The sequence below is a fragment of the Python bivittatus genome, unplaced genomic scaffold (assembly GCF_059951505.1).
Source record: "Python bivittatus isolate LINGU-HERP-01145 unplaced genomic scaffold, Pbiv_v1 ctg000340_np1212, whole genome shotgun sequence".
NCBI classification, from domain to species: domain Eukaryota; kingdom Metazoa; phylum Chordata; class Lepidosauria; order Squamata; family Pythonidae; genus Python; species Python bivittatus.
In genome coordinates, this window is record NW_028277056.1 from 30,369,380 (window position 1) to 30,390,342 (window position 20,963).

Sequence of the window (20,963 nt, forward strand, 5' to 3'; positions counted from 1 at the left end):
GCTGTTTGCAAAGTATTTTTATTACCTCATACTTCTGTTCCTAAAACTTCACCCAATCCTCACAAAGGCATTGTGTGGAAATCACTTTCTCCAGGTAAGGGAAATAATTTTGCTGATAAATAAGTAGCAGTACCTAACACTGCTCTGATAATTAGGCCGTGAATTAAACCAATATAAAAAATACTAAGAGAGCCTATGAGTTATGATTTTAATGAGTAGCTGTTTCCTGAAGAGGCATCAAATGCTATTACTAATGGGATTTACTGCTTCTTCATAAGTTTTATGGAGGATAGATTCTGCATCAGTATTGGGGGGGATGGGCGGCATACAAATTTGAAAATAAATAAATAAATAAATTTACCGAACCTAGCTAGAAGTAAATTCTCCTGAGAGTAGCAATAGACACCTATTGATGCTACAGACATAAACATGTAGGTTTCTTGGAACAGTGTGGAAATGGTTTGCTACAGCCTTCTTCCAAGACATTTCCTCAACTTCCTGATCAAGCCTACTGCCTTCATGTTCCTAATGGTTTACCATCCAAGTACTAATCAATAGTAATCCTGCTTAGCTTCTTGAAATCAGCCAAGGCTAGCAAGATGCTGCCACTAGCTGGCCTTTGAGCATTTGTTATTATTAATGGGATGTCTTAAATTAGGATTGTCAGCGTTATACTTAATAGCCTTTAATTTCCAGAGCTCAGTGGATAAGGTATCTCCTAACAACAGAAGGGATCAAAAGTAAGTATTTGGCCCAAGCAAGACTCAAACTTTCCAGACTTTAGAAAAATGAGTGGATTGATACCTCTGTTTCTCTGAAATTTGTGAAAACAGAATTTTCTGTATGCTATTAACAAGTACTTACCTATACATTACTGCTGTACATAAGCCCTGTTGTCTGTGAATCTCAGCCACTAGCAAAAGTTAATTGGCCCTTTTTCTGAACATGTCTGCTAAAGTAATGAAAAGACTAATCTTTTCTAAATCACTTCAAGTCCAATAATTACTGATGGTGTCAAACCTTGATTAAAGAACACCAGCAAACCTGCTGTCTTTTTGTCCTTTGTAATTATGACTCGGCATTGGATGTCATGGCTAGATAGATATTTAGTTTCCCCAGCTTCTGGAACTGAATGTTCAGGGAAGAGAGTCCATTCAAATGGGACAGGAGATGGAAAGAATGAGTTAGCTTCTCATGGATTTCATTTGATCAAGAATTTTCTATTATTATTATAGTCAGTAGAAAAGTCTGTAAGAAAATACAGCTATTAAATATCAGTTAAAGAGGAAAAATATTTTTTTCCTGCTATATGTAAGCCTGTTGGCTTCAAAGAGTTTCAGATTGATTCGTTGATTATTTCTTGGTTCAATTTAAGCACTATTGTGACAAGCACGCTTACTAAAAAGCTGAAGCAAGCAAAACACACTTCAGAAAATGTTTCTCTGCCTCAATCTATAAGACTCCATCTATCAAGTATGTGTTCTAACTGTATGGGTGACAAATAGTTCAACAAATCTAATAGAGAAAGAAAACCTCTGCAAATTATAAAGAATTTCCTGTGAAGATTCAATTTGCCATCTAAACTTAGGCGGTATTATTATTATGCTTAGATCTTATTAGACACATGGATCAGATGACTAAATCAGCATATATCCTAGGTACACACTTCTTGTATTCTCATCCCATTATGATAATCAATAGGTTATAGTGCATTGCGGTAACCAGATGAGTAAGCAAGGTAAAACCTTGTTAGCATTTGGCTGGGAGACTTGCAGGGAATGTCAATGCTCCAGACCAGACTAGGAAATTGAAAAACATCTCAGAATAAGGCAGTGGCAAACCACTTCTGTATGGTCGGCAAATAAATAAATAAATAAATGAAAAATTACATGGCCATGTGTATAAAATCACCAGAAGTTGGGTTTGACTCTCCAGCATTTCATATAAGCCTCACTCACTTTTGCCTAGGATAAACTGAAGCTGGGAGCTTCTACGTGGCCTTTCTTTATTAAAAGTATGACCTAGTAAGAAACCTATTTGTTCAGTGCATGTTCATATAGAGCAATGTTTCTCAACCTTGACAGCTTGGAGATGTCCAGACTTCAACTCCCAGAATTCCCCAGCCAGTTCTGTAGGAACAGAACTGAAGGAGCTTCAGGTTAAATATTTCAGAAAATTTTAAAGAGACACATTTTAGTTATAGGACACAAGTTTTTAAAGATTGTTACTGGCACTTAACAAGTATCTTAATTGAGTATTACGTTTACTAAGTCTCATATAGAAATTAAACTGCTTTCACAGAAATATTATACATTTTTATTTACTGACAACTTTGGATTATAACCGTTTCCAATTATTTTTGTCTAATTTTACATAGCAACAACTTAGATTTGTTTAGTTCACTGTTTAATAATTCCTTTATCTGTACCTATTTTATATGTGATCAAAATTAATAAAGTTGATTTGAAAGAATGTTAAATTATGCAAGTTTTTTTAAAAGGTTTTAACTGAAGCTTTAGTTTACACTATAACAGTATCTATTGTACCCATTTATTTTTTGAACCTAATCAAAATCCAGAGAGCTTCAATAGAAATATTTTCCCACATCATCATCTTCATAAAGAAGGAATTTCAGGATAGTTTCAACTAGTTAGTGTTATGTTTAGATGTCAGTGAAGGACAACATTTTGACTTAATTCATTTCATATTCTAACTCATAAACATGCAAACCAATATGAGGCTGGAGCTGATCTGGTAAACATGCATAATCAGTAAGCAGATTTCTTGACAAGTTCCTCCTTTCTCTAAGGACAAGAGAAGAATGTTCATAAAATATATCACTATTTCCAAGAGACTCTAAAACACTTGTTTACCTCAGTTTTCACAATAGCAAGATTGTATGTTGTTACTTTAAATAAAGCAATAAAGTGTGCACTGATGCAGTACATAATTTTGAACCTGTTTATAATCTGTTCTAGTACTTAGTATTTTTTCCTTGCTGCTATATTCTACAAAATTTCATTTTCTAGCTCCAAATTCAAGAAATAAATTGAAAGCTTCAAAATACATGTTTAAGTTTAAAGAATGTTTCCTAATCTCCATTACAATATATTGTCAACACCAACATGTTCTCAGAAGATACAGCTTCAGTAGCAAGTTTCACCATTCCGAAAATTTTCAGCAACGTTGACTTTATTGAAAACACAATATACACGTGTTGTGAAAACAGTTTTATTACAGAAGACAGAGTGCTGAAAAAGAATTCCTTTCAAAAGATAATTTCTTCTAAGGCAGACAAAACTTCCAGCACACAGAAAAAGTTACAAAAGCCAGTGTACAAAAATGGAATGTTTTTTTCCAAACTGAAGAATCGATAGCTTATTACGAGGGTTCTGCAAAGCACTCAGCAGAGGTACTTTCTTTCTGCCTTTACACAAAGAAAGCTCTTCTCTCTTATTAAAGTAGCTGTGTCTTTTACAAGCCTCATGTGGCTGCTCCAAAACCAGTTCAGCGAAAGACAGATTTTGAAGCTCTGTCTTTGAACTCTGCACAAAATATAAGTGTTTTAGTAGTTTGAAGAGGGGTGCTTCATGTGCACTGTGTACTCTTCAAAAGCATCTCTTTTGAATGCTTTGCATAACTCTACTTATTATGGAAATCCCTGCTAGCATGATTGGGTCACACTGCAGAGGTAGGCACTTCACTTCCCATGCCCCCTCAAAGATATATCTCAAACACATCACATTACGTTTAGTGGTTGAAATACTAGCATATTTGCAATTAAGGCAGAGTTTGTGATAAGAGTACAGTAATAATGCACAAAGATAAGTGATTTAACAACTGACAATATGAAGGGATGGGGTAAAACAGAAAACAATCTTATTCTATGTTTGCAAGAACATAAAGGCTGAACATTGGCTCAGAGACAAAGTTACTGAGAACTTAGGTGATACAACCATATCAAGGTAGCAGTGCCCTGCTCCCTTAATGCATATTTAGCACAGCTTTATATTTCAGGGGAAAGAAATAACTCAAAGATTATTTTATCACAGACATTCAATACCTCTAATAACATTATATTAAACATATTTTAAAATATACCTAATAAGAATTCAGCCAGGTCAAAAATTGGAAGTTACTCAAATCGAATTTAAGGGTTCAATTACTATTGAATATGTACTATAATAATTTAAGAATTAGGCAAGACAGAGCATTTGGGGTTTCTTTGTCTTAAAGTGCAAGATCTTACTATTGGCCTAACAGGTTCACATTCTGTAAGCAAGGACATTATTGCAACTGGTATTTGAGAGAATTCTCTTATTCTCTCCCTAAACTAAACCTACTACTTCAGACAGACATATCGGACAGAAGTTTATTTCTACAAAGACTTAAAAAGCCTAGCAAAATATACTTAAAGGGCTTTCTTCTTCATTTGCTACCACAGCATTCTTAAGCAGTGTTTCCCAATTTGATGATTCCACGAGGACTTCATGCTGATTAGGAAGTTAGGGGATTTCATTTCTACTTGGAGAGCATCAAGTTAGGGAAAGCTAACATGGAGCAGCAAGATATAAAGGCAGAAATTGATAACTGTATGACCCAGTGGGATCCAATCCAATAGCTGGTATGAAATTATGAATTTCTCGATGTGGATATCTGCATTTTCCAGCACTTCTATTACTACCCTTCTGTTACTCAAAGGTAACAGAAATAAATGTAAGATGCAATGCACATCAGAAGCAGCTGTTATGTTAAGTTCAACTCTCTGAAGACATTAATAGAGAAAACGGTAATATGATCTCAGCTGGTATTCAAAAGAAAGGATTTACATAGTTAGGAAATCCTCAAGGAAAAAAAAAAAAAGCAAGCTTCACCAAACCCCTCAAGTTTACACATAATTTCTCACCACTTTATATTCAAGTAACGCTAAAAGCCAAGACAGGAATATATGAAGCTTAGAGTTCTCCTGTCCACCATAACAATTTACCTCTGAAACAAGTAAGGAACTTGTATCTTTTAAAATGTTGTCCCCAATCTTTTTCAGTGCTGCAATAATGCATCAGGAAGAGGCACCATCAAGTGAAATTCTGACTTTCGTATTTTAAGAGTCCTTTTGTGCCACAACAATCTACCATAAGGGAGTTTGCAATTACCACTATCACTAATACCTATACATTGGCTCACTATAAAAACAGGATATTAAATATACACACTTATACATCTATACAATATATTCAAAATTTATAATGTACAGATCTGGGCAGTTGCATATTTAAAGCATTGATAATTTTAAATGCTCCCACAGACAGCAGATATAGGAAAAAATCACATATGGAGCATTTACATATTCAATCCTTAAGACAGAGGCCTTGTACACCTAATTTTAATACATTACTTAAAACTGTCTTCTCTCTATTCATTTATAACCAGTGTATACTCACTATCAGCGAAATACAAAAGAGAGTTACAATAAAAATGAATTCTTCCATGAATGTCAAGCTTGCAGATCTCCAAATATGCTTGCTTGGTAAGGCAGCACGATACAATTAACCTTCCAAGATCTTTAGAGTAAAACAGCCAACAATATTTATCAAAGAAGTTATACTTAGCTAATTAGACAGTTACAAACATTGGTTCCATTGTGTACAAAATTAGAATTAATGTGGGTACTCCTCATTGAAATCCTCATGAATTTCACCAAAGGCAAAATTGTTGATTTTTTTTTTTAAATAAGCATAGTACATCATCAAGATAAACCGATTGCAAATACTCTCAAATAACTCTTAACATGCACACACACTAACTTTCCTTCTTATGAGACAGAACCAAGGAATATGCCAATGCATAAATGGGACAAAAGGAATGCAGCAAAAATTGCCAATATGCCAGTGTCTGCTAGTTTAAATAATCTTAGTATACTGTTCTACTGGGAAACCAGAACATGAAACATAATATGATCCTCTTTAATGAGTTACCACAGTGATAAATAATGCAACAGGAATAAAATATTGAAAGATAAGATGGGAAAAGAGGGCATTCAAAATCTGAGATGTTTGTCTCCCCACTTAGATTATGGTCCACTTTTGTCATATTTGGCCAACATGAAGATGGTGGGAGAGGCACTACAGAGAAGAAGTTAGCTAGCAATAAAGGCAGAAGTCTTGATGTCATTTTATGTCAAGGCAACATGTGTAAAAGGCCATGAATAGAAATGCTTGTAGAAATGGAAGGGTTCTTATCTATTTTTATGGCTCCTACTTTTCTCTGCTAACTACAGATTCTGTTGCTTGTCAGACAATGATTCATGTAACTTAGAGTGAGGAATTATACTTGCTATCCTGTTATGAGACAACAAATTAACTCCACTAAGTTCCCTCATAAAATTTGCAATCATGAATTTTAGAAGATAAAGGACTCAGGACATTTAGAAATGGTCTCTTGATAGCATGAAACTAAAAGAACTTTATGGAGAGCCCCAGAAAATGCACTACATGCTTAGCTAGTGTTTTCCAATACATAACCTGTTCTTTGGACTTTTTAAATCAAACATGTTAATAGAAAGTAGTAAAATCTCATCCCATTTCCTTCAGAATTACCAGAATATCCATGTAACTTCCAAAATAAAATCATTTGAAGAAAAGATTCTTGTGCTACACATTAAGTATTAGTTTTGCCAGTGAAAATGAGGCATAGTTTATCTTGAGATTTTTCATAAAATTCATTATCCTCAGGAGAATAATATTTGGTAGCTTTGTCCTCTGATTCACAAGTTTACTTAACAACTTAATGCTTTGTTCTTAGGCAGGTGTGTGCTGTTTCAAGAGTCATTGGTTGTGCAGGTGTTCTAGTCCTCAGTGTAAGAAGATACCCAACTTGGCCTGCCAAAAAGTAGCAAAAACAAAACTTTCATAGCCATTTTTTCCATTAATTCATCTGATTTATCTTATGAAAGGCAGAAAAGGCTGCTCTTCTAACACGGTGTCTTGCAGTTTCAAATGGGAATGCACTGTTAATAATAGAATGTATTAACTGCAGTAACAGAAGGCATTCTTTTTGGGAACAAACAGAAATGAATATTCCTCTTTAAAAAAAATCCTACCCCTCTCACAGTCTGTCCTTTAGTTTGCAATTCAACTGCTGATACATGTCTTCAGACTGGAACCCACATACAGAAAAGCTTTTGAAAACAAAGTAACGTTCACTAACCAGAAAGATCACAGCCTTTGCTGCCCATCATAATATGAGTGTCTAAAATATCCACATCACATCTACAAATGTTTATTCCATAGTATTAAATGAAGAAAATGGGAACATTTAGGTAGGTATTATAACATCCTCAAACTGCCTTATTCTATGTAGAAGTTATATTGAACTACAAGTAGTCCTCAACTTAGGACCATTTGTATTGTCGAAGGCTTTCACCAAAACCAAGGCTGACACCAAAACAAGCAGCCACTCAGTAACCCAACCCCCCCACACACAGACCCAATCCCCTCTTCCGCCCCCCCCAGATCTCTATAAATACCCACAAAAGGGTCACATCACCCTGGGCTGAGAACTGCTCCTGTCTGTGCTCCTGCACTCTGAAGATGCCGGTCACAGGTGCTGGCGAAACGTTAGGAAACAGAACTTCAAGAACACGGCCACACAGCCCAGAAGACCCACATTAGGACCATTTGTTTAATGACCATTTGAAGTTACGATGGCATCAAAAAAAGTGACTTACAACCAGTCCTCCTGCTTACGACCATCACAGCATCCCCGTGGTCACATGATCAAAATTCAGGCGCTTGGCAACCAGCGTGTATTTACGACAGTTGCAGCATCCCAGGGTCACATGATCACCATTTGTGACCTTCCCAGGGGGCTTCCAACAAGCAAAGTCAATGAGGGAAGCCAGATTTGCTTAACGACTATGTGATTCACTTAATGGCAAAAAGGTCATAAATTTGGGCGCAACTCATTTAACAATCGCATCGCTTAGAGATGGAAGTTCTGGTCCCAACTGTGGTTGTAAGTCGAGGACTACCTGTAATGGGCTCCTACACCTTAGTAAGTTGTTTTGGCTTTGGCTATCATTTAAATACAGTGAATTGGGGACCATTCTCCAAATAAACTTTAATTTTTTTTCATTACTTTAAGCATATCCCCAAAGACGATTGAGCATTAGAGAAACATACTGAGACTTAATGTATTAATTACTAAGCTGTACAAAGTATTTCTTGTAGTGGAGAAAATAAATCTAACAAGCAAAATGGAGGTTGCACCCTTTTCCTCCCTGTCTTTTGGACTTTATCAGGGTCAAATCCAGCTCCTCTCCAGCTCAGACCCAAACTGACCCTCCCTATCCCCAGAGAAAGCTCCCACCTAAACCAAAGAATAGAAACCTCCTCACCAACTAACAGTATAGCCCAAGGGCAATTCTAATAAAGAAATTATAACATAGTAAGAAGTTGAGAAATCCCAATCTTCCATCTCCTTATCAGATGATGACCTCAACATTCCATCTCCTTCACAATGGACTTCTCCAGCTCTGCTGCCCTCCTGAAAGGGCCACTTTGCCTAACAAAAGAACTAAACCCAGACAGACTGACAAGGACCTGCCCATCTTCCCCAACCTGGCCAGCAAATCAGATCCCTAGGATTTCCTCCCTTGTAGCTCTCAACTTCTATAAAAAATCTTTGCTTTTTGTTTGGGTTCCCTCTTTCTTGTAAAGCAGGCATCCAACAATCATTGCAATAAACATGGTTTCTTCTCCTCAGTCTTGTGTTCTGTACTTCTGAATTTTCCACAACATTTTCAAACCACCTCAAAAAACCTGCTCCTTTGAACGTCAAAGCATCTCTATCTCTCCAAGGCCCTTCCAAATGGTTTGTGGAACCCTACTCCTTGCTATAAATTAAGATGAGCATGGCTAAAAAGGAGGATATAACCATTTTACTGTAACTGACAATCACCGTATTTTCTGGAACTTATGAGGTTACTTGCTTACCTGTTATGTGAGGCATGCAGCAAAACATTTTTTCACAGCGTCTCTGTGAAAAGAAATGTTGATAAAGCTAAGACTGTGACTAGGTTTACACAACACCATGATGTTTAGGCACGGTTCATTAATAAAGCCACAACTAACAGGGTTTTGCTAAGCCAAAATCAAGTAATCCATATTATGACTTAAGGCAGTATATGAACCTAGCTGCTGCCTTATTTAAACTAACCACACTAAACAAACTCTCATATTTCCTTTTGATCTTATCTCAAAACTCGTATCTCCTAGGAATCCTGACAGGGAGAAATCTTTTACATAGAAAGTCTTCATTACCCTAACTCTGTTTTTGCCAAACCTTTCCTTCTCCAAACTAGTTAGAGCTATCCATGTCTACTATGCGATTCTGAACTAATCACAAACCCATGAGCCTCCATATCTTTTCTGTTTTTCATCTTCCTTTGTCATTACATAGATTACAACTTTTCAGCACTCAGATATGCCCACTTGTAAAGCAACTCTCTACACTGATGGCAGTGTTTCACCAAAACAATATGTACCTGTCATTCCTGCCAGGAAATACATAGTTTGTATAAGTAATTCTTGGATCTCTGGCACACAGAACAGCATTTCATTAAGGTTAGTTTGATTTTCCAACCCATATGAATCACGGAAGAAATGTGTTTGTCCCGTAAACTAAATGCTGGCAATCAAGATTACCTTGCAAATGGAATGTAGGAAATGCTGTACCTAGAAAAGGAATGGCACAAATACCTTCATTAGCAAGATCAAGAAAAATACCTTCCCCTCACAATCCAATATCGTTAATGGGCCTGCATTGCACATGGCTGAAGGCAGGTGTTGTGCAGCAGGTATATAATGCAGTCTACCAACTGTTTTAGTTTTCAGATCAGAGTTACTTTGTGTAAGGCTGACTTCTGGACAACAATGACTGATCTCAGGGATAGGGGGAATGAAGTTCCAGGGGTCACATGGCAACAGGACTCTCTCTGGGTCTCTCTGGTAATGGCTGGTCAATGAGATAAATGCTTTGCATTCAAGAAACTGATTCTCTCAGAACATCTCTAATATCATATTTCATTGCGAGTGGAAGGGTACAACTTTAGCAGAAACGTATTATATGCTTCAAACCATGTATCCCATAGATTTTCATTCTATACAGATGGTGTGAATTTTTCATTATATTATATCAAGAGAATTACTGGGAATGAGAACTTTGATAAGAAATTCATCTCTCATATAAAATTTGATAGTGAAACTACTGGCCTATTTTATTAGATAATCAAAGAATATCTGGGGTATTAATGTGATTGGAATTGAACATAGATTGCTATTATATATTTTATTTAGCACTTTGCTAAATTAGTAGGTCATTCAACCAACTGGAGTAATATGTTTTCATTCATACCCGGATTATCTGAGGAGATTTGTAAGAATGGGTTTGTTTATTGTTCAAATGTTCTTAAATATCTTCAAATAATTGTTCTAAGAAAAATTCCTTTGTTGTTGAACACTAACTCATATTTATATAGATGGCTGAAAATTCCAATGAGTTTACAGGGAAGAAAAAATATTGTTAAAATTAATATAGCATCTAGACTGATTTTCATACATGCACATGTATGTGTATGAAATCCAATGTTAATTCCTCTTCAGCATTTTAAGCAACGTGATAAGCAATTGAGAAACTTTTTATGGGATTGGCAGACCCTCTGTTTTCTTTTATTAAATTGCCACTTTCATATGAAGAATTTTCAGAGATATCATTGGGCCTATTTCCGCTTCTTTTAGGCATTCAATTTATTTATTTATTTTAAGTATAACTGAAAAATTGATACTCTTAATATCTTGGCTGGAGTTTGGTTTCTCTTTTAGCTGAGATTTAGTTGTTGCTGTTTTCAGATTAAAGTTTATTAAACACATTTAGAAGATTTAGGGTAGAAGTTTAATTCTGATTCCTGTTTACAAGAAAAACTGATACTTTGGTTAAGTCCAACTTAAAGATAGCAGGCAAATAGTTTTGTTTAAGAACCTGGGCACAAAAGAGTATTAGTAGCTTAAACCAGCTTGTTGTTATTTCAGGTATTGCAAGAATTTGGGGGTTATAAATCTGCAAAATGGCAATGTATTCATTGAAACACACTTTACTGTTCAGTTTGGGCCTGTTCAGTTTCTGAAACCCCAAAATTATTTATTTTACTGGAAAATATTATAAAAGATTTTAAATCAACAAGGATAGATATCTGAAAAATATTATTAAGATGTGTGTGTGTGTGCATGTGTGTATGTGCGCACGGGCCTTTGAGTTAGTGTTTACTCCTAGCAACTGCCTGGACTAGTCCTTGCAGTTTTCTTGGCAAGAATTTTGGAAATGCCTTTTTCCTGGGGCTGAGAGAGAGTAACTGGCCCAAAGTCATCCAGCTGGTTTCATACCTAAGAGTGGACTAGAACCTAGTCTCCTGGTTTCTAGCCTGTTGCCTTTAAGCATTACACAAACCGACTCTTTGCTAGAACTTTAGAACTAAGATTCATATGTCAGGAATAACTAGGAATTCAAATGTGGAATAAGTCAAATGTGTCACCAGATATGAGATCAAATGTTCACACAAGCCTGCAAATCACTGCCCTTGCATTATATGCAAATGTCACCATAGGTTCTCATGTGAAATTCAATAAAAATTGTTATTTAAGGCAATGCATTCAAAATTCCTAGGGGATTAGGAGAAAATATGAAGCCAAATAATTGGCTTCATTATGGTAGACTTTATTTAAAAAGAAGTCAAGATCTGTGATGGTACAAGAAAACCTTTCCTTCCTAAATGCACAAGAATTTCCAGCTATCACCAAAGATCCAAGTTCACAGGAAAACAAGCAAGGGAAAATGAGGTGATACATACCATGCCAAGGCAAAGAATTGTAAAATACAGAAGAGGATAGTAAGCCCCTTATTATGCCACTGAAAAGAAAACAGATAATTACAACTCAAACAAAAAATGGGTATTTTGTTAAGGCAAATTAGTCACATAGTAAATTTGATTACTTACCCAGAAAGCTGCACACAGAGTTAATATGAGGCATAGCTAAAAAAAGATACACAGAGAGAAAGTCTTTGAATAAGAAAGACACATGACTACTGTACAACCAAATAGCTGTTACATGTGTGCTAGAAACAGGATACTATCAAACAAGGAAGCATATAAGCATTGGTCTAATAGTTAATCTTGAAGTATATAATTAAAATGCTGCTGTTACTTGTAATTGCTCTTTATCCCCCACACATCATAAAAGTTGCTGGTTCAGGCCAAAGCTAAGTTTTCCTTTTGGTAAGTATGCATTTTCTAAGTTCTGAATTAATTAGGAATTATACCCTATGCAATGTACTGATAGAAGACATCCTATGGATCCCCTAGAAATATGGTCAAAGTATTGGGTACTGTAAAATATTCCAGCACCTTTTCCTGAAAGAATAAAGCCCATACCCAAATACAGCAGCAGCCAGATATCCAATTACAATAACATTAAAAACCTAAAACCTCCAATTTGCCACCATAGCAAAGCAATGCAATTCCTACATTCTAATTTTCTATTATGATGCATGTTTATGGTACATATGTTTTTAACAACAAAGATGAAGCAGTGAATCTCTCTCTCTCTCTCTTTCTCTCTCATTATCTCTCTCTTGGCATTTGGGTCTAGGTGACTGGAGTTCCCTACTGATTATTTTGTCATATTTGGGTTATTTTTAATGATGTATGGTTTTCATTCCTTTTTTTCTTATCAATTGTCTATTTTTGTTGTACACCACTTAGAGTCACATTATTTGAACCGGGTGGTCATATAAATCTTTGTAATAAAATAAATATCCCTCCTCCTTCCCAGAGTCCTTGAAGCATCTTGATATAACTGTTCCCCCAGGTGAAAGATTTCTAACTAGGCAGGTACTGATGCTGCCACCACCTGTTCTTGAAATAACCTTTTCATCTGAAATCAAGGTGGAACCAAGCAGGAGATTGCTTTTCCCAAACTCAGCTTCTAAATAAAAGGCTCCAGTTCTTCCTATTAACTGGGTTCAAGTGGTTTGGGCTGTGTGGTGCTAAGTACAAAGCCAACAGTGGAGTATCAAAGAACAACAGATTCATTTTAACAAAAGCAACAAATGGAGTCATTTAAAAATAAAATAGCTAGACCAAGTTATAGGGATCATAGGTCTGGATACAAAAGCTAGCAGTAGTTAACCTGAGATTGAGGATTAAATGAACAGAGAATGGGAGCAGGAGTAAAGACACCCAACTGATCAAGCAGCACTGAAAATAAATATACATTTCTAATGCTTCTGCATATACTTGTCTTGCTAATTTTACCTTACTAGGACCAGTTCTCCCAGAGTTGACAGGCACAAACCCAGTCCTAAAATTCTTGCTTCTCTGAGGTCTTTTGTTTAACAAGTCCCAGGAGACAAAGACATTTCTAAATCCCTCTCCCCATAAATCCCATTTCCTGTGTTTCACGGGAAGACCATAGCTTTAGAGTTACAGCACCCTTAAAAAAGTTGCCAGCGAGCCAGCAAAACCCTTGCTCTCCTAGTCTTGCACATTTTCTCCACACAAAAAATGCATGTTCCTATGCTAAGCCTCACTCATTATAAAACCCTTAGGAACCACAGAGAATTACAGCAATCTCTGGATATTTACTATTATGAGCAAAAGCAATTTATAAAAAGCAAAATAGTATTTAATGAAACCTCTTTAAAAGAATGAGGGGAAACCTTTTTGGCCAAGAGGTGGACATAAAAAAAATCAGTCTTTGAGAACCATGATGAGAACTCAAAGAGGGTGGTGGGACTAACTTTCAGTCATTTTAAGGTGGGGTTATTCCAGACATATAAACCTCTTAAAGGCTAAATACAATTTTGTTTATTTCTGCAAAAAGCTCTTGAAAAATCTCACTACTGGATTTCTTCAATGCAACTGGAGAGGGAGGTCTTCAAAAACCACAAAACAGTAGCTTTCAAGCCACATGTGATTGTAGTGTATCTCTCTGTGTTTTAAAACAGTCTTGAACTGAACATTCTCATTCGTCATTAAAACACTAAAAAGTGAATTACTTACAAGCATAATAATTGTAGCTATCAAACGAGTGGGTTCAAACATTCTTTTTAATTGCTTCACAGGTCCCATAAGAAAGATGGTACTGCAAAAGAAAAATATTGAATACAACTGGCTGCAGAAAACAAATCTAAAATCTGTGGAACAGCCTCCCCCCGAGATCCAGATGGCTCTGACCCTTTCGGAAGGCTGTAAAACCACAGGCACTAGGGCTATGTTAGTAATTAGTTAGCAGAATTAGTCACTAGTTAGCAGAGCCTGATGTAGGTGAATTTGTGATTGAGAATAATGTGTGAGATGCATCGGCTTTTGGATTTTGTGTTTGTATTTGTATTTATGCTGCTTCTAACATCTTGTATTGTGAGTCACTCAGAGTTAAGATGGACAGCCATAAACATTTCCTAAATAAACAAACAAAATTTTACATGTATATGTGTTTAAAGAGACACTACAACTTTTTCTTTAAACTTACCTAGTGACCAAATTAGAACTACCATATTTGGATGCAAAAATCTAAATCATTACCAGATGGCAGTAGAAAAATGCAAGAAAAACAAATTCCTCGCTGCATTTAGCTGCACCTAAATCTTGCAACCCAATACAGTAGCCCTAGATTAAATTTAATCTCATCAAATAAAATTAGGGAATATTACTGCTTGCCAAGTAAGAAATTAATTGAATGCTCATGTTAAGTTATTATGATTGCATTATTTCCCAAATGGACTAACTGCTATAAAAATCAGAACTTCACCATCATCAAATATTATATCCAGTCAAAATATTTTGACTCAACCATATAGCAAAAAAAAAAAAAAAAATTACCAGAGCTATGTACAGTATTTCTAATTACTAATGCTCATCTCATTAACATATCTGATAGTCTTCCATCATCTACAAGTTCAAAATGAAAATAATTTACCTTCCAATGGATGAGATATTCCCCAGGGTGTAAAATACTCCAAACAAGACAGGTCCTTTCCTGGGAATCCATAGTAGGGAGGTACCCTAGAAAAGAAGAGAAAAAGAAATAAGGAGTCTGTCAGAAATGTACATATTGCCCTGTAGATAAGGGTATTAGGGGCTATTAGATTCAGATTCTCTTATTAATTCTCACAGGTCTGTTTGTTAATGCCCTGTGTTCTAACAAAACAGCTTAAAAGCAACATTAGTATAATAGTAAATCCTGATTTATACAATGTCCTGTTTTCAGAGGGAGCAATTATCATACAAACACAAACCCAGACTTCTTCAATGTTAATCCTTACTTAGCAAAAACAGCATTATCCACGTACAAGTGGGTGGAGGGGGGACTCAGCCCAGTGAGTTTTGAGTATGCCCAGTGGACCCAGACACTGGCCTGATCAGGAGTCACCAACAGGGAGGAAATGGAATAGAGCCTCCAGAATGCTGAACAGAAGTATTCTGCACCGCAGTACTTTGTTGCATACCTTACTGTTAATAATTTGGTAAATGATGTAGTTTTCTTCAAGAAGCAAAGAGGCATGGTTTAGCTAGAAAAAATACACTGAAGCAGTAATGCAGAGTATACTTAGTTGGGAGTAAACTCTACTGAACTACATTTTATTTATTTATAAATTTTCTTCTTTTTGGCCCTTCAATATACAACAATTAAGCATAGCATGTACCTTGACATCCCTTCAGTAAATCATAATTCCAAAGCAGTGAAAATATACACAGTCTTTTAATATTCAATTAGAGTCCCCCATTGGGGGGAGATGGGTGGGGACAACTTTAATTAATAAATAAATAAATAAAAATAAACAAGATTTTCTTTGACTATGTTATATGGTAAATTGCAGCTTAGAATATAGAAAATAGTAAAAAGCATGTATCAGCAAGCAAAATGAAAAAATGAAAATATATTTATTTGCCTTTGAAACTAAGAAAAACATGAATGATATAATTGATGTGAAGGTGGTCTGATTTTGTGGAGTGGAACTCATGAATACATGCACAGAAGCCCACTGGGTAAGTTGAATTAATGAAAAGGTTAAAAGATGTGTGAGTGTATGTATGTGCATGTATGTATGTATGTATGCATGTGTGTATGTATGTGTGTGTGTGTGTGTGTGTGTGTGTATATATATATATATATATATATATATATATATATATATATATAATGTATCCAATCCCTTACTTTCCCTTTTGTCAGATGAAACTGATTTAGGAGATAGCAGTAGTCCTAAACCTTGGGGTTGTGCTACATTGGGTTAAATTATAAAGGTTGAAAATGCGTGAATTTTTATATTACAATGGACAGGCATAGGATTGTACCCTTTTAATTGATTTCAAATTATATGGGGAATAAATCAAAACCCACTCAGCCAAATCACATATGTTGCTTCAGTTAGGGTATATCTATGTACAACAGCAAGCAGTTGAAAATAAGTGTCAGCGTCAGTAACTATTTTGCACTCCAGGTGACATTGTCCAAAAAAGGCAGTTTTATGATCAGGATAGAAGAAATTAAAGTCTTACCAGAATAGAACACACAGCTCCTATTATAAAACAAGCTATGAAACCTTTCAGTCTGGTACTCCAGCTTAAGGAAGATGCATCAGCTATCTGGAAACATTAAAAGGTAAAGTAAGGATGCTGTCAAATCAACTCAGTTCCTGGTGACTGAATCCATGAAGCTTTCTGGGCAGTGTTCTGCAGAGTTTTGCCACTGTCTTCTTCCAGGATGGTTTTTCAATTTCCCAGTTTAGCCAACAGTGCCCAGTCCTCCTACCCAATATAAGTATTAACAAGGAGAATCCCACTTGGCTTGAAGGACAGCCAAGGTCAGCTGAGTGCTGCCATATGCTAAGACAGAATTGTTAAAAAGACCCTTCTAAAAATAGTTGTGTCATGATTTTAACAGGCATACATCAGTGTCAAGCAACACAGTACCTATTGCTTTCTATTTTTTTTCTAGCAGCTTAACAATAGCAGGAAGTATCCAATAACTTATTTAAAATATTTTTAAAAACAAAATGGTTCCTTCGTGTTAAAGGAGTGGATGGTAGCACCAGAATGAGTTTTTCTAGTAGTGGCTTTCTCAGTTCCAAAATACCCTCCACTGTTGCCTGGATTTTCTTTCCAGCTTTCTCATGTGCTCTTAGTTTAACATTTATACTGTACCAAAGGTCATTAAATTACTTCTTTCTGCTATTTTACTGCTTATATGTTATGCATGACAGCTGCTGGTTTTAGTTTTATTTAGCTTACATTTAAAATTTTGTTTTTATAATGCTGGAAGCTGCCTGCTAAATAATTTTTTGGAGTTTCTACTTTTTAATTGAAAAAAATAAAACAAGTAACTTATCTTTCACAAAGAGTTGTAGAGAAAACAGGAGGTGGCAGCATTATGTACACCACCTTGAGTTGTACACATAAAGGTGCGGTATAAATCTAATGATAATAAATATATGGTACTTTAAAATAGTCCAAACTAAGTTGGTGGTTGTTTTTTAAATATTAATCATTTCTAATTCTTGGCATGAAGAGATCTGTGGCCCTTCATATAAGACTGCCCAAAGCCTTCCACTACTGTATGCTTCCAAAGCTGATGGTTGACTCAAATCTAGGTTTTCCCAGATGCCAGCCAAACTGGTTAATCACTACTCCACACTGTCCCTATATTTCTGGACAATTCCACTGAGTGATTAATCAAACCACACGTTTAGCCATAACCTTTATAAAAGCGCAGCGATACGCTTTTGTTGTTTGTTTGTTCTTCATCTCCTTATGTTTTGCAAATACTGCTCAGAATGCCTTTGCTTGTTATACTGTTACAAGCTGTCCTTATTTTCTCCTCAAGATCCTATCCTGTTTTCTGTGCTTAAGATACTTCCTTAGTATATCAGAGACATATTTTAAAATTCGTAAAATGTCATGAAAATAATGTTGAAATTCTGACTTAAGATACTTTCATCTTTGACAATGTTCCTTTAAAACTCTTAATTCTCCAGCCATGACAATTATCAAAGTGGGATTGGGTACTTTTTCAGTGCCTATTAAACTATAGAGACATCCATTTTACTAAAATAAAGTTCCAAAGGAGAAATGGCAAACTTTCTAAGGCTAAGGGACAATAATTTCTGTCTTCCTTTTAAAAAAAATATGCCTATAATATCAAAGGTGAAAATTCTGGAAGTGTAAAAAAGAAATAACAATTAAAGTAAATACTCAAGCACTATGTTTATATGACTCACCCATGCTTACCATAACCATGATTCATTCACATAACCCAATTTTCTGGATTCACACAATATAGTACCATAAACTAACTGTAGAACTGAGTTTGCTCAACTTGCTGGGCTAAAATGTGACTATTAGTGGCTCAAATACATCCTGCTAATACAGCCATGACGTGTAGGAGGGAGCACGGTGCATATATTCAAGATTAGAATTATCACACTACAGGTTAAAAGCACAAGAGCTTTGCCGTATAAATAGAATGAGACTGGTAAACAGTGTTGTTGTTGTTGTTGTTTTTTAACAAAAAACAACCCAGCAGTGCGTTTTAGATTACAACTTTCACCACTCTCAGCCAAAACTATATAGCCGCTGGGATGACGGAAGTTCTATGTATGGCCAGCCAGGTTGGAAAAGCCGACTTAAATGGGCCGTATCGGGAAGTAATGAACAGACTCCAAAACATCCCTGGGACAAGAAAAGGAAGACGGGGGTAGACAGAAAGCGCTCGCTTGGGAGCCTACACGGAGCACTGGCGGCGGACAGAAGCAGCAACACATGATGAAACAGACAAAGGAGAAAGTCCAAAAGAAAACACAACCCAAACGGGGGAAGAAGACGCTTTATTAGCGTCTTCTAATTAGCGTCGCCTTCCTTCAGCTTACCTTGTTGAAATAAAGAGAAGCTTACCTCCGCCAGAGGTCCCGGATCCTCCGCGTCCTGCCCACTGAGAACCCGCTTTAATTTATCCATTTGGCCCAGGCGCTCCTGAGTTTCCCAGCTCCGATGTCGTTTCTACCCACACCAATCAACCTCCTTTAGCTTCCCAAGACTACAACTCCCAGCAGACAGGACACTCAGACACTCATTAAGATTTCTTCTTCCGCCCTATGCTTTTCAGAACCGCCCATCCTGTCCCGGCGATGCAATGCAGGTTGGGAAATGTAGTTGGGGTGCTTCCCACTTCTACCCGTAGAAGAAATTCTAGTGCTGATGACAATGCTCCTTTCTTCGCAGGTTTAGCTCAGTGTTTCTCAACCTCAGCAACTTTAAGATGGGTGGACTTCAACTACCAGCATGCTGGCTGGGGAATTCTGGAAGCTGGAGTCCACACATTTTAAAGTTGCTGAGAAACGCTGGTTTAGCTGATGCTGTGTTGCTCATAGCTAGGAAATGGGAAAACTGTGTGTGTTCTGGACTATAACTGACTACATTTGTTTTGACTGCTTTAGTTGGACAAAGCTTAACATAAACTGAATAAGTTTGAAATGCTTTACATGAATTAAAGGTTAATTGCAGAATATATGGAAGTAAAGCATGCATGAGAATAAATTGAATGGTTTATTCAATTGGGAGGGAATAAGACAAATATGTGTGACATCCCCCTGGGAAGCTTGTGGTGATGTTAAAGGTATGTAGGTTGGGGGTGGGAATGTACAGTGCAGACAGCCAAGAACCTAAATATTTGCAGTGAATGTTAGATTGCATGATGCAACAAAGAACATGGATCTGAAAATTAATGAATCAAAGACCAAGATAGTAGCATTTGACATAGAAAATGGAGTGAATGCTCGTAAGTTATATATATATTTTAAAAACCTTGAGCAACTAGATTAATTTGTAGTAGTTTAGTAGAATATGTACTAAAGATGAGAAGAGGTATGAAGAAATTTTAAGACATGCAACTAGCAATAGAAAGGTAGTGGGTACAATGTGATCTGTTATGAGAAATGTTTGTCAAAGGAAACTAACATGAATATGTATAAGAACAAGCTCCTGCCCATTTTGTTGATGGAAGTATGAGTTGTGAAACATAAAAGTAAGTTGAATGCATGAGAATGAAATACCTAAGGGGTGTGCCTGGTAAAATAAGAACAGAAAGGGTAAAGTATGAATGGGTTTCAATAAATGAGATTTAATATAAAAGTGAATGACCAGTATAAAAAAACTTATATTGAAGTGGTATAGAAAGAATGAATGAGGATCAAATTGTAAAAAGAAAAATTGAGAAAGTTGTGGCTGGATGCTGAGTTGTTTAAAAAGAGAGGGATGTGAAATTTAAAGAACAAGGATGGGAAAGCATACAAACCATAATTTTTGGAATTATTTCCAAACCCTTTACCAGCAATGGCTATTGAAGCATCTATATTTTATTCTGTGCAAATAAGTAATATGTTGCATCTGTTTCTGTTTATGCTGGAAAGCACAGGGTGGGCTGAATATATTCCTGGCCATGTGATCAGGAGGGGGAGCTTACAATGATGTTCTAAGATGCTACCCAACTTCTTCTCCTGTGGAATTGAGAAATACATTCAAATTCAAGCTTTCTTTTGCCAGCTTCTCCTCATGCACCAAATTTGTTCCCATTCTGTTCTGGGAGAGTTACGCTGTTGACAAAGTTCCAGCGCCCTTTACTGTATATCATCTTTTCAACAATCCATTGGGTTGGAAAGAATAAGCAATGTATGAAGTGATGTACAGTCATGGTGGAAGCAATGAGCGTAAAATAAGCAATTTGTAAAGATAGAAATGTACGAAGAGATATATTTATGAATTTATAAACCCCTTCAGTCAAGATGACTGTGCAGTGTACAAAACCGTCAGAGTCACTGGTACTGGCATAAAGTACTGTAATGTTAACTTTTTTTTT

General features: G+C 36.2%; 1 protein-coding gene across 1 annotated transcript; it reads right to left on the reverse strand.

The window, feature by feature from the left end:
* Positions 1 to 3,217: 3,217 nt before the first annotated feature.
* SFT2D2 (SFT2 domain containing 2) lies at positions 3,218 to 19,204 on the reverse strand. Its single transcript, XM_007428151.4, has 9 exons — positions 19,004 to 19,204; positions 16,613 to 16,699; positions 15,030 to 15,115; positions 14,114 to 14,195; positions 12,050 to 12,085; positions 11,903 to 11,961; positions 9,705 to 9,734; positions 8,994 to 9,036; positions 3,218 to 6,878 (listed from the first exon to the last, which is right to left on the reverse strand). Exons 1-8 carry the CDS (start codon positions 19,064 to 19,066, stop codon positions 8,997 to 8,999), a joined length of 483 nt encoding a protein of 160 aa, XP_007428213.1. The 5' UTR covers positions 19,067 to 19,204; the 3' UTR covers positions 3,218 to 6,878; positions 8,994 to 8,996.
* Between the last annotated feature and the right edge of the window lie 1,759 nt (positions 19,205 to 20,963).

What these genes read in the sequence shown, in the direction of transcription:
- SFT2D2 (XM_007428151.4), bottom strand. Translation starts at nt 19,066, where the DNA reads ATGGATAAATTAAAGCGGGTTCTCAGTGGGCAGGACGCGGAGGATCCG. An exon ending in ATCCGGGACCTCTGGCGGAG is followed by an intron (nt 16,700 to 19,003) that starts GTAAGCTTCTCT and finishes TAATGTTTCCAG; the next exon opens with ATAGCTGATGCATCTTCCTT. An exon ending in CAATTCTTTGCCTTGGCATG is followed by an intron (nt 9,735 to 11,902) that starts GTATGTATCACC and finishes TTCCTTTTCTAG; the next exon opens with GTACAGCATTTCCTACATTC.